The following is a 13,781-nucleotide window of genomic DNA, read 5'->3' on the forward strand; positions in this document are numbered from 1 at the left end:
CCCCGGAGCCCCCCGAGACACTGCCCGCGGAGGAGACCCCGGAGCCCCCCGAGACACTGCCCGCGGAGGAGACCCCGGAGCCCCCCGAGACACTGCCCGCGGAGGAGACCCCGGAGCCCCCCGAGACACTGCCCGCAGAGGAGACCCCGGAGCCCCCCCGACACACTGCCCGCGGATGAGACCCCCGACCCCGAGACAATGCCCGCAGAGGAGACCCCCGACCCGAGACACTGCCCACAGAGGAGCCCCCGGAGCCCCCGGAGCCCCCCGAGACACTGCCCGCGGAGGAGACCCCGGAGCCCCCCGAGACACTGCCCGCGGAGGAGACCCCGGAGCCCCCGAGACACTGCCCGCGGAGGAGACCCCGGAGCCCCCGAGACACTGCCCGCGGAGGAGACCCCGGAGCCCCCGAGACACTGCCCGCGGAGGAGACCCCGGAGCCCCCGAGACACTGCCCGCGGAGGAGACCCGGAGCCCCCCCGACACACTGCCCGCGGATGAGACCCCCGACCCCGAGACACTGCCCGCAGAGGAGATCCCAGACCCGAGACACTGCCCACAGAGAGCCCCGGAGCCCCCCGAGACACTGCCCACAGAGGAGCCCCCGGAGCCCCCGAGACACTGCCCGCGGAGGAGACCCCGGAGCCCCCCGAGACACTGCCCGCGGAGGACCCAGAGCCCCGAGACACTGCCCGCAGAGGAGCCCCCCGACCCGAGACACTGCCCGCAGAGGAGAGACCGAGCCCCCGAGACACTGCCCGCGGAGGAGACCCGGAGCCCCCCGAGACACTGCCCGCAGAGGAGACCCCGGAGCCCCCCCGACACACTGCCCGCGGATGAGACCCCCGACCCCGAGACACTGCCCGCAGAGGAGATCCCCGACCCGAGACACTGCCCACAGAGGAGCCCCCGGAGCCCCCCGAGACACTGCCCACAGAGGAGCCCCCGGAGCCCCCCGAGACACTGCCCGCGGAGGAGACCCCGGAGCCCCCCGAGACACTGCCCGCGGAGGAGACCCCAGAGCCCCCCGAGACACTGCCCGCAGAGGAGCCCCCGACCCGAGACACTGCCCGCAGAGGAGAGACGGAGCCCCCCGAGACACTGCCCGCGGAGGAGACCCCGGAGCCCCCCGAGACACTGCCCGCAGAGGAGACCCCGGAGCCCCCCCGAGACACTGCCCGCGGATGAGACCCCCGACCCCGAGACACTGCCCACAGAGGAGCCCCCCGATCCCGAGACACTGCCCGCGAGGAGCCCCCGAGACACTGCCCGCAGAGGAGCCCCCCCGAGACACTGCCCGCAGAGGAGCCCCCCCGAGACACTGCCCACAGAGGAGACCCCGGAGCCCCCCGAGACACTGCCCGCAGAGGAGACCCCGGAGCCCCCCGAGACACAGCCCGCAGAGGAGCCCCCCCGAGACACTGCCCGCAGAGGAGCCCCCCCGAGACACTGCCCGCAGAGGAGCCCCCCCGAGACACTGCCCGCAGAGGAGACCCCGGAGCCCCCCAAGACACTGCCCGCAGAGGAGACCCCCGACCCGAGACACTGCCCACAGAGGAGACCCCGGAGCCCCCCGAGACACAGCCCGCAGAGGAGCCCCCCGACCCGAGACACTGCCCGCAGAGGAGCCCCCCGAGACACTGCCCGCGGAGGAGACCCCCGACCCGAGACACTGCCCACAGAGGAGACCCCGGAGCCCCCCGAGACACTGCCCGCAGAGGAGACCCCGGAGCCCCCCGAGACACTGCCGCAGAGGAGACCCTGGAGCCCCCCGAGACACTGCCCGCAGAGGAGCCCCCGGAGCCCCCCGAGACACTGCCCGCAGAGGAGCCCCCCGACCCCGAGACACTGCCCGCGGAGGAGCCCCCCGACCCCGAGACACTGCCCGCAGAGGAGCCCCCCGACCCCGAGACACTGCCCGCAGAGGAGCCCCCCGACCCCGAGACACTGCCCGCAGAGGAGCCCCCCGACCCCGAGACACTGCCCGCAGAGGAGCCCCCCGACCCCGAGACACTGCCCGCAGAGGAGCCCCCCGACCCCGAGACACTGCCCGCAGAGGAGCCCCCCGACCCCGAGACACAGCCCGCAGAGGAGCCCCCCGACCCCGAGACACAGCCCGCAGAGGAGCCCCCCGACCCCGAGACACAGCCCGCAGAGGAGCCCCCCGACCCCGAGACACAGCCCGGAGCCCCCCGACCCCGAGACACTGCCCGCGGAGGAGCCCCCCGACCCCGAGACACAGCCCTCAGAGGAGCCCCCCGACCCCGAGACACTGCCCGGAGCCCCCCGACCCCGAGACACTGCCCGGAGCCCCCCGACCCCGAGACACAGCCCGGAGCCCCCCGACCCCGAGACACAGCCCGGAGCCCCCCGACCCCGAGACACAGCCCGGAGCCCCCCGACCCCGAGACACTGCCCGCAGAGGAGCCCCCCGAGACACTGCCCGCAGAGGAGCCCCCCGAGACACTGCCCGCGGAGGAGCCCCCCGAGACACTGCCCGCGGAGGAACCCCCCGAGACACTGCCCGCGGAGGAGCCCCCGAGACACTGCCCGCGGAGGAGCCCCCCGAGACACTGCCCGCGGAGGAGCCCCCCGAGACACTGCCCGCGGAGGAGCCCCCCGAGACACTGCCCGCGGAGGAGCCCCCCGAGACACTGCCCGCGGAGGAGCCCCCCGAGACACTGCCCGCGGAGGAGCCCCCCGAGACACTGCCCGCGGAGGAGCCCCCCGAGACACTGCCCGCGGAGGAGCCCCCCGAGACACTGCCCGCGGAGGAGCCCCCCGAGACACTGCCCGCGGAGGAGCCCCCCGAGACACTGCCCGCGGAGGAGACCCCGGGAGCCCCCCGAGACACTGCCCGCGGAGGAGACCCCGGAGCCCCCCGAGACACTGCCCGCAGAGGAGACCCCGGAGCCCCCCCGACACACTGCCCGCGGATGAGACCCCCGACCCCGAGACACTGCCCCGCAGAGGAGACCCCCGACCCGAGACACTGCCCACAGAGGAGCCCCCGGAGCCCCCCGAGACACTGCCCACAGAGGAGCCCCCGGAGCCCCCCGAGACACTGCCCGCGGAGGAGCCCCCGGAGCCCCCCGAGACACTGCCCGCGGAGGAGACCCCGGAGCCCCCCGAGACACTGCCCGCGGAGGAGACCCCGGAGCCCCCCGAGACACTGCCCGCAGAGGAGACCCCGGAGCCCCCCCGACACACTGCCCGCGGATGAGACCCCCGACCCCGAGACACTGCCGCAGAGGAGATCCCCGACCCGAGACACTGCCCACAGAGGAGCCCCCGGAGCCCCCCGAGACACTGCCCACAGAGGAGCCCCCGGAGCCCCCCGAGACACTGCCCGCGGAGGAGACCCCGGAGCCCCCCGAGACACTGCCCGCGGAGGAGACCCAGAGCCCCCCGAGACACTGCCCGCAGAGGAGCCCCCCGACCCGAGACACTGCCCGCAGAGGAGAGACCGGAGCCCCCCGAGACACTGCCCGCGGAGGAGACCCCGGAGCCCCCCGAGACACTGCCCGCAGAGGAGACCCCGGAGCCCCCCCGAGACACTGCCCGCGGATGAGACCCCCGACCCCGAGACACTGCCCACAGAGGAGCCCCCCGATCCCGAGACACTGCCCGCAGAGGAGCCCCCCGAGACACTGCCCGCAGAGGAGCCCCCCCGAGACACTGCCCGCAGAGGAGCCCCCCCGAGACACTGCCCACAGAGGAGACCCCGGAGCCCCCCGAGACACTGCCCGCAGAGGAGACCCCGGAGCCCCCCGAGACACAGCCCGCAGAGGAGCCCCCCCGAGACACTGCCCGCAGAGGAGCCCCCCGAGACACTGCCCGCAGAGGAGCCCCCCCGAGACACTGCCCACAGAGGAGACCCCGGAGCCCCCAAGACACTGCCCGCAGAGGAGACCCCCGACCCGAGACACTGCCCACAGAGGAGACCCCGGAGCCCCCCGAGACACAGCCCGCAGAGGAGCCCCCCGACCCGAGACACTGCCCGCAGAGGAGCCCCCCGAGACACTGCCCGCGGAGGAGACCCCCGACCCGAGACACTGCCCACAGAGGAGACCCCGGAGCCCCCCGAGACACTGCCCGCAGAGGAGACCCCGGAGCCCCCCGAGACACTGCCCGCAGAGGAGACCCTGGAGCCCCCGAGACACTGCCCGCAGAGGAGCCCCCGGAGCCCCCCGAGACACTGCCCGCAGAGGAGCCCCCCGACCCCAAGACACTGCCCGCGGAGGAGCCCCCCGACCCCGAGACACTGCCCGCAGAGGAGCCCCCCGACCCCGAGACACTGCCCGCAGAGGAGCCCCCCGACCCCGAGACACTGCCCGCAGAGGAGCCCCCCGACCCCGAGACACTGCCCGCAGAGGAGCCCCCCGACCCCGAGACACAGCCCGCAGAGGAGCCCCCCGACCCCGAGACACAGCCCGCAGAGGAGCCCCCCGACCCCGAGACACAGCCCGCAGAGGAGCCCCCCGACCCCGAGACACAGCCCGGAGCCCCCCGACCCCGAGACACTGCCCGCGGAGGAGCCCCCCGACCCCGAGACACAGCCCGCAGAGGAGCCCCCCGACCCCGAGACACAGCCCGGAGCCCCCCGACCCCGAGACACTGCCCGCGGAGGAGCCCCCCGAGACACTGCCCGCGGAGGAGCCCCCGAGACACTGCCCACGGAGGAGCCCCCCGAGATACTGCCCGCGGAGGAGCCCCCCGAGACACTGCCCGCGGAGGAGCCCCCCGAGACACTGCCCGCGGAGGAGCCCCCCGAGACACTGCCCGCGGAGGAGCCCCCCGAGACACTGCCCGCGGAGGAGCCCCCCGAGACACTGCCCGCGGAGGAGCCCCCGAGACACTGCCCGCGGAGGAGCCCCCCGAGACACTGCCCGCGGAGGAGCCCCCCGAGACACTGCCCGCGGAGGAGCCCCCCGAGACACTGCCCGCGGAGGAGCCCCCCGAGACACTGCCCGCGGAGGAGCCCCCCGAGACACTGCCCGCGGAGGAGCCCCCGAGACACTGCCCGCGGAGGAGCCCCCCGAGACACTGCCCGCGGAGGAGCCCCCCGAGACACTGGCCGCGGAGGAGCCCCCCGAGACACTGGCCGCGGAGGAGCCCCCCGAGACACTGGCCGCGGAGGAGCCCCCCGAGACACTGCCCGCGGAGGAGCCCCCCCCGACCCCGAGACCCTGCCCGCGGAGGAGCCCCCCCGACCCCGAGACCCTGCCCGCGGAGGAGCCCCCCCCGACCCCGAGACCCTGCCCGCGGAGGAGCCCCCCCGAGACCCTGCCCGCGGAGGAGCGACCCCGAGACCCTGCCCGCAGAGGAGCCCCCCGACCCCGAGACACAGCCCTCAGAGGAGACCCCGGAGCCCCCCGGTCACACTGCCCGCAGAGGAGACCCTGGTCTTGTTGCGGGCTCTTCCTTATCTCACGCCTCCTCTTTGTGTTTTATTGTGAGCCCAACCTTACGCCCCCCTCCCTCCGGGTCTTCTTGCTCACTTATTCTTACCCCGCCCCTCTCGATCTTATTCTCGCCCTTCCTTACCCCGCCCCTCTCGATCTTATTCTCGACCTTCCTTACCCCGCCCCTCTCGATCTTGTTCTCGCCCTTCCTTACCCCGCCCCTCTCGATCTTGTTCTCGCCCTTCCTTACCCCGCCCCTCTCGATCTTGTTCTCGACCTTCCTTACCCCGCCCCTCTCGATCTTCTTCTCGCCTTTCCTTACCCCGCCCCTCTCGATCTTATTCTCGCCCTTCCTTACCCCGCCCCTCTCGATCTTATTCTCGCCCTTCCTTACCCCGCCCCTCTCGATTTTATTCTCGCCCTTCCTTACCCCGCCCCTCTCGATCTTATTCTCGCCCTTCCTTACCCCGCCCCTCTCGATTTTATTCTCGCCCTTCCTTACCCCGCCCCTCTCGATCTTATTCTCGCCCTTGCTTACCCAGCCCCTCTCGATCTTATTCTCGCCCTTCCTTACCCCGCCCCTCTCGATCTTATTCTCGCCCTTCCTTACCCCGCCCCTCTCGAGCTTATTCTCGCCCTTCCTTACCCCGCCCCTCTCGAGCTTATTCTCGCCCTTCCTTACCCCGCCCCTCTCGAGCTTATTCTCGCCCTTCCTTACCCCGCCCCTCTCGAGCTTATTCTCGCCTTTCATTACCCCGCCCCTCTCGATCTTATTCTCGCGCTTCCTTACCCCGCCCCTCTCGATCTTATTCTCGCCCTTCCTTACCCCGCCCCTCTCGATCTTATTCTCGCCCTTCCTAACTCCGCCTTTTTTGATCTTATTCTCGCCTTTCCTTACCCCGTCCCTCTCGATCTTATTCTCGCGCTTCCTTACCCCGCCCCTCTCGATCTTATTCTCGCCCTTCCTTACCCCGCCCCTCTCGATCTTATTCTCGCCCTTCCTTACCCCGCCCCTCTCGATCTTATTCTCGCCCTTCCTTACCCCGCCCCTCTCGATCTTATTCTCGCCCTTCCTTACCCCGCCCCTCTAGATCTTATTCTCGCCCTTCCTTACCCCGCCCCTCTCGATCTTATTCTCGCCCTTTACCCCGCCCCTCTCGATCTTATTCTCGCCCTTCCTTACCCAGCCCCTCTCGATCTTATTCTCGCCTTTTCTTACCCCGCCCCTCTCGATCTTATTCTCGCCCTTTCTTACCCCGCCCCTCTCGAGCTTATTCTCGCCTTCCTTACCCCGCCCCTCTCGAGCTTATTCTCGCCTTTCATTACCCCGCCCCTCTCGATCTTATTCTCGCACTTCCTTACCCCGCCCCTCTCGATCTTATTCTCGGCCTTCCTTACTCCGCCCCTCTCGATCTTATTCTCGGCCTTCCTAACTCTGCCCCTTTTGATTTTATTCTCGCCCTTCTTTACCCCGCCCCTCTCGATCTTATTCTCGATCTTCCTAACTCCGCCCCTTTTGATCTTATTCTCGCCTTTCCTTACCCCGTCCCTCTCGATCTTATTCTCGCACTTCCTTACCCCGCCCCTCTCGATCTTATTCTCGCGCTTCCTTACTCTGCCCCTCTCGATCTTATTCTCGCCCTTCCTAACTCTGCCCCTCTTGATCTTATTCTCGCCCTTCCTTACCCCGCCCCTCTCGATCTTATTCTCGCCCTTCCTTACCCCGCCCCTCTCGATCTTATTCTCGCCCTTCCTTACCCCGCCCCTCTCGATCTTATTCTCGCCCTTCCTTACCCCGCCCCTCTCGATCTTATTCTCGCCCTTCCTTACCCCGCCCCTCTCGATCTTATTCTCGCCCTTCCTTACCCCGCCCCTCTCGATCTTATTCTCGCCCTTCCTTACCCCGCCCCTCTCGATCTTATTCTCGCCCTTCCTTACCCCGCCCCTCTCGATCTTATTCTGGCCGTTCCTTACCCCGCCCCTCTCGATCTTATTCTCGCCCTTCCTTACCCCGCCCCTCTCGATCTTATCCTCGCCCTTCCTTACCTCGCCCTTCTCGATCTTATTCTGGCCGTTCCTTACCCCGCCCCTCTCGATCTTATTCTCGCCCTTCCTTACCCCGCCCCTCTCGATCTTATTCTGGCCCTTCCTTACCCCGCCCCTCTCGAGCTTATTCTCGCCCTTCCTTACCCCGCCCCTCTCGAGCTTATTCTCGCCCTTCCTTACCCCGCCCCTCTCGAGCTTATTCTCGCCCTTCCTTATCCCGCCCCTTTGTTCTTGTTGCCCCTCCCACATGACTCTCCTCTTCTGTCCCCAGATGCTTGGAGACTTCCAGCTCAGAAATATCTCTTACAATATGAAGACGTCGCAGTGCCACGAGCTCTCCGCCCTGGAGACGCCCGGACGCGTCTTGACCTTTCAGTTTGACGATGAACGGGAGGCGCAGAAATGGTGGACGGTGGTGAGCAGCTCTCTGCGGGAGGCGCGGAGAGGTGAGCGATAGCGGCTGTGATTGGTCAGGACCTGCTGACGCTCCTCCCCTTTTTGTCACGCGCGGTTCCACTCACAGTTTGTGGATTGGGGTAGCGATACGTCGACCCACACAATGATGGCCAGTATTGGCGGGCTGATAACCGGCGGGGTCACCCCGAGAGCCAGGAACGGAGGCGGCTGCACCTCAACTTTATCCTTCTTTCTATTCAGTTGCGCAATCACAGGCGGATGTTTTGGGATTGAAGCCCCGAAATCCCCCGGACGCAGCAGGGCCCAAACCACCGTCTCCAGAGGAAGAACCACTGACAAACCTGTGCACAAAAGGTGAGCAACGTCCACCCGCGGGGTGCAAATAATGTCACCGGCAGTCCCATGTAGCACCACAGATAACACAGGGATTTCTCTGAGTACAGGTAATGTAGTAGATGTCACCTGCAGTCCTATGTAACACCACAGATAACACAGTGATATCTCTGAGTACAGATAATGTAGTAGAGGTCACCTGCAGTCCTATGTAACACCACAGATAACACAGTGATATCTCTGAGTACAGATAATGTAGTAGAGGTCACCTGCAGTCCTATGTAACACCACAGATAACACAGTGATATCTCTGAGTACAGATAATGTAGTAGATGTCACCTGCAGTCCTATGTAACACCACAGATAACACAGTGATATCTCTGAGTACAGATAATGTAGTAGAGGTCACCTGCAGTCCTATGTAACACCACAGATAACACAGTGATATCTCTGAGTACAGATAATGTAGTAGATGTCACCTGCAGTCCTATGTAACACCAGAGATGACTGGGTCCTTCTCTCACTACAGAGGAGTTAGCGGTGCGGCTCAGTAGATCCATTGAAGCCGGGGATCAGAAGATGGCGGCACAATACGCCACGGATCTTGCTCGGCAGAAGATTCCGGTCCAGATCCAGCTGAAGCCATTGTGTTACCCGAAGCCTGAGATCTGGTGAGTCTTGTGCCGCTCGCTGACCGCTTCCCTGTGTGATGGGTGGCCGCTTCCCTGTGTGATGGGTGGCCGCTTCCCTGTGTGATGGGTGGCCGCTTCCCTGTGTGATGGGTGGCCGCTTCCCTGTGTGATCGGTGGCCGCTTCCCTGTGTGATGGGTGGCCGCTTCCCTGTGTGATGGGTGGCCGCTTCCCTGTGTGATGGGTGGCCGCTTCCCTGTGTGATCGGTGGCCGCTTCCCTGTGTGATGGGTGGCCGCTTCCCTGTGTGATGGGTGGCCGCTTCCCTGTGTGATGGGTGGCCGCTTCCCTGTGTGATGGGTGGCCGCTTCCCTGTGTGATAGGTGGCCGCTTCCCTGTGTGATGGGTGGCCGCTTCCCTGTGTGATGGGTGGCCGCTTCCCTGTGTGATGGGTGACCGCTTCCCTGTGTGATGGGTGACCGCTTCCCTGTGTGATGGGTGGCCGCTTCCCTGTGTGATGGGTGGCCGCTTCCCTGTGTGATGGGTGACCGCTTCCCTGTGTGATCGGTGGCCGCTTCCCTGTGTGATCGGTGGCCGCTTCCCTGTGTGATCGGTGACCGCTTCCATGTGTGATCGGTGGCCGCTTCCCTGTGTGATCGGTGGCCGCTTCCCTGTGTGATCGGTGGCCGCTTCCCTGTGTGATCGGTGGCCGCTTCCCTGTGTGATCGGTGGCCGCTTCCCTGTGTGATCGGTGGCCGCCTCCCTGTGTGATCGGTGGCCGCCTCCCTGTGTGATCGGTGGCCGCCTCCCTGTGTGATCGGTGGCCGCCTCCCTGTGTGATCGGTGGCCGCTTCCCTGTGTGATGGGTGGCTGCTTCCCTGTGTGATGGGTGGCCGCTTCCCTGTGTGATGGGTGGCCGCTTCCCTGTGTGATGGGTGGCCGCTTCCCTGTGTGATGGGTGGCCGCTTCCCTGTGTGATCGGTGGCCGCTTCCCTGTGTGATCGGTGGCCGCTTCCCTGTGTGATCGGTGGCCGCTTCCCTGTGTGATCGGTGGCCGCCTCCCTGTGTGATCGGTGGTCGCTTCCCTGTGTGATCGGTGGTCGCTTCCCTGTGTGATCGGCGGCCGCCTCCCTGTGTGATCGGCGGCCGCCTCCCTGTGTGATCGGTGGCCGGGCTGATGCCTATTTGCCTCCACAGTATGAAGGTCGGGGTGGAGGACGCCTCGGCGTCTGTTAACATCTCCATGCACGTGAGCGCGCACACCACGATCGCCGCACTGAAGCAGCAGGTGAGTGCAGACACTCGGCAGCGCTATGGATGGTGACCGTCATGTTACGTCTTCGATTCACTCGCTCCAGTCACAGTCAGAGCTGTATTGCTGTAGATGGTGACCGTCATGTTACGTCTTCGGGTCACTCGCTCCAGTCACAGTCAGAGCTGTATTGCTGTAGATGGTGACCATCATGTTACGTCTTCGGGTCACTCGCTCCAGTCACAGTCAGAGCTGTATTGCTGTAGATGGTGACCGTCATGTTACGTCTTCGGGTCACTCGCTCCAGTCACAGTCAGAGCTGTATTGCTGTAGATGGTGACCGTCATGTTACGTCTTCGGGTCACTCGCTCCAGTCACAGTCAGAGCTGTATTGCTGTAGATGGTGACCATCATGTTACGTCTTCGGGTCACTCGCTCCAGTCACAGTCAGAGCTGTATTGCTGTAGATGGTGACCGTCATGTTACGTCTTCGGGTCACTCGCTCCAGTCACAGTCAGAGCTGTATTGCTGTAGATGGTGACCGTCATGTTACGTCTTCGGGTCACTCGCTCCAGTCACAGTCAGAGCTGTATTGCTGTAGATGGTGACCATCATGTTACGTCTTCGGGTCACTCGCTCCAGTCACAGTCAGAGCTGTATTGCTGTAGATGGTGACCGTCATGTTACGTCTTCGGGTCACTCGCTCCAGTCACAGTCAGAGCTGTATTGCTGTAGATGGTGACCGTCATGTTACGTCTTCGGGTCACTCGCTCCAGTCACAGTCAGAGCTGTATTGCTGTAGATGGTGACCGTCATGTTACGTCTTCGGGTCACTCGCTCCAGTCACAGTCAGAGCTGTATTGCTGTAGATGGTGACCGTCATGTTACGTCTTCGGGTCACTCGCTCCAGTCACAGTCAGAGCTGCAGCCTTGTTTCTGTACCTTTCTCGTTCATTTCCAGGCTGCATGACGTTTCTTGCAGCTTTGGGTGTGACTGGAGCACATGTTCATGGATCCTCTGCAGATTTTCAACGAGTATCAGTTCCTCCCGACCATCCAACGCTGGATCATCGGCCAGTGCCTCTGCTTGGACGACCGCACCGTCGCCTCCTATGGGATCAGGAAAGATGGAGACACCGCCTTCCTCTACCTGCTGGGTGCGAAGCAGGCGAAATTGAATATGCAAGATCCATACACGAGCAACATGTACCAGCCCGGCCCACAGCTGCCCGCCTCCGGCTGGGACGAGCGCACCAAGTTTAACACCATGCCAACCAGGTCCAGTCCAAGAAATGGGGGTGAGTTACGGCATGAAGGCTTGGCATGCCTGATTACATAAGATGTCTGATAAATAAATGCACTGTTTGAGACAATGGGTGTACTAACTTTATAGGCTGTAGATAAAGTGGAGGCTGTACTTAGTTTAACAACTTTATAGGCTGTAGATGAGGTAAAGGATGGGTTCGGTCTGGTAAATTTATAGATGAGGTAGAAGCTGTGCTCATCTGGTAACTGTATAGGCTGTAGATGAGATGCAGCCAGTGCTCAGTTTAGTAACTTTTTTAGGCTGTAGATTAGATGGCGGCAGTGCCCAGGTTAGTAGCTTTATAGGCTGTAGGCAGGCACTGCTCAGTGTGATAACTTTATAGGCAGTAAATGAGATGCAGGCAGTGTATCGTCTTAAAACAGCATAGGCTGTAGATAAGTGAAGTCTGCTCTGCGTTATGTCTTTATAGGCTGTAAATGAGATGGGGCATTGCCCAGTTTAGTAACTTTATAGGCTCTAGATGAGATGGAGGCAGTGCTCAGTTTAGTAACTTTATAGGCTCTAGATGAGATGGAGGCAGTGCTCAGTTTAGTAACTTTATAGGCTCTAGATGAGATGGAGGCAGTGCTCAGTTTAGTAACTTTATAGGCTCTAGATGAGATGGAGGCAGTGCTCAGTGTAGGAACTTTATAGGCTCTAGATGAGATGGAGGCAGTGCTCAGTTTAGTAGCTTTATAGGCTCTAGATGAGATGGAGGCAGTGCTCAGTGTAGTAACTTTATAGGCTGTAGATAAGATGCAGCCAGTACTCCATTTAGTAACTTTAAAGGCTCTAGATGAGATGGAGGCAGTGCATAGTCTTAAAACAGCATAGACTGTAGATAAGTGAAGTCGGTGCTGTTAAGTCTTTATCGGCTGTAGATGAGGTGGAGGATGTCCTTAGTCTTACAACATGGAAGGATTAGTAACTTTATAGGCACTGTTCAGTGTGGTAACTTTATAGGCTGTAGATGAGATGGAGGCAGTGCTCAGTGTAGTAACTTTATAGGCTCTAGATGAGATGCGGCCAGTGCTCAGTGTAGTAACTTTATAGGCTGTAGATGAGATGGAGGCAGTGCTCAGTGTAGTAACTTTATAGGCTCTAGATGAGATGCGGCCAGTGCTCAGTGTAGTAACTTTATAGGCTCTAGATGAGATGCGGCCAGTGCTCAGTGTAGTAACTTTATAGGCTGTAGATGAGATAGAGGCAGTGCAGAGTCTTAAAACAGCATAGACTGTATATAAGTGAAGTCTGTGCTCTGTGTTAAGTCTTTATAGGCTGTAGATGAGCATTGCTCAGTCTAGTGTGTATATGTGTGTGTGTTAGTATTTTGGGGCCTTCATAGTTGTAAATTTTCACATTTTTCCTGACATCAGTGATTTTTCTTCTAGGTTCTCACAATCTTCGACCGGAGAAAACGGAGCAGCAGCCGCAGCACAACCTACACCTGGACTTAAAGTCCTTAAATCTAATGCACAAGCACCAGGCCCCTGCTGCACCCCCATCACCCGCACAGGTAGGTACAAGCCTTAACCCCTTCCACCTTGTCTTGCTACTCTGACTTGAACCATTTAAATGCCGCTATCAATCTGCGGCGTGATTGTGGGGATTAAAAAATAAAATTTCATCTCTCCATCCTCTACAGCTCTGAGCGTGAGATGACCTTCATTTTATAGAGAATCATCTCGGCTTCTCATACATAATGTGACTTGCAGCTATTTTGTATATGATTAAGTTCTGCAGATTCTCTTCTGTCACTGCATTGTTACTGTTTTGCTCTTTTTCTTTCTGTACACTACAAATCACAACCTGTTCTCACATTCCCTAATAGCTCAGTGTGTTATTGGGTTCATTCCCAGTGAAAGTCACTGGTTGGAATCGAGGAGCCGCCATGAAGGAGATTTCCCAAGAAAAGAGACCTAGCCTCATCCAGCTCCTCGATAGCGGCCTCTCTGCCAAGAAAATTACCAAACTGCATCATGTGAGGTTGTGACAGATGGTGGAATAAGAAATTAAGTCCATCCGTCCATTCACAAGCCAAGAAGGGACGTCCAGGAAAAATATCAGTCACCAAGTGGTTCATCACCAGGTCTATCAGTTCTGGAGACACCCGGCAGTGGAGGCGGCTCATCACCAGGTCTATTAGTTCTGGAGACACCCGGCAGTGGAGGCGGCTCATCACCAGGTCTATCAGTTCTGGAGACACCCGGCAGTGGAGGCGGCTCATCACCAGGTCTATCAGTTCTGGAGACACCTGGCAGTGGAGGCAGTTCATCACCAGGTCTATCAGTTCTGGAGACACCCGGCAGTGGAGGCGGCTCATCACAAGGTCTATCAGTTCTGGTGACACCCGGCAGTGGAGGCTCATCACAAGGTCTATCAGTTCTGGTGGC

At 62.0% G+C, this 13,781-nt stretch overlaps 1 protein-coding gene across 1 annotated transcript in view; it reads left to right on the forward strand.

Moving 5' to 3' along the window:
* Positions 1–7,722: 7,722 nt before the first annotated feature.
* The window catches only part of LOC142316928 (ranBP-type and C3HC4-type zinc finger-containing protein 1-like), a 77,980-nt gene continuing 71,921 nt past the window's right edge, over positions 7,723–13,781 (forward strand). The window contains exons 1-6 of the mRNA XM_075352701.1: positions 7,723–7,897; positions 8,109–8,222; positions 8,731–8,872; positions 10,028–10,118; positions 11,107–11,380; positions 12,780–12,904. Coding sequence (XP_075208816.1) covers positions 7,723–7,897; positions 8,109–8,222; positions 8,731–8,872; positions 10,028–10,118; positions 11,107–11,380; positions 12,780–12,904 — 921 coding nt within the window. The remainder of the gene's footprint in view (positions 7,898–8,108; positions 8,223–8,730; positions 8,873–10,027; positions 10,119–11,106; positions 11,381–12,779; positions 12,905–13,781) is intronic.

Source organism: Anomaloglossus baeobatrachus, chromosome 6 (genome assembly GCF_048569485.1).
Source record: "Anomaloglossus baeobatrachus isolate aAnoBae1 chromosome 6, aAnoBae1.hap1, whole genome shotgun sequence".
Taxonomy (NCBI): domain Eukaryota; kingdom Metazoa; phylum Chordata; class Amphibia; order Anura; family Aromobatidae; genus Anomaloglossus; species Anomaloglossus baeobatrachus.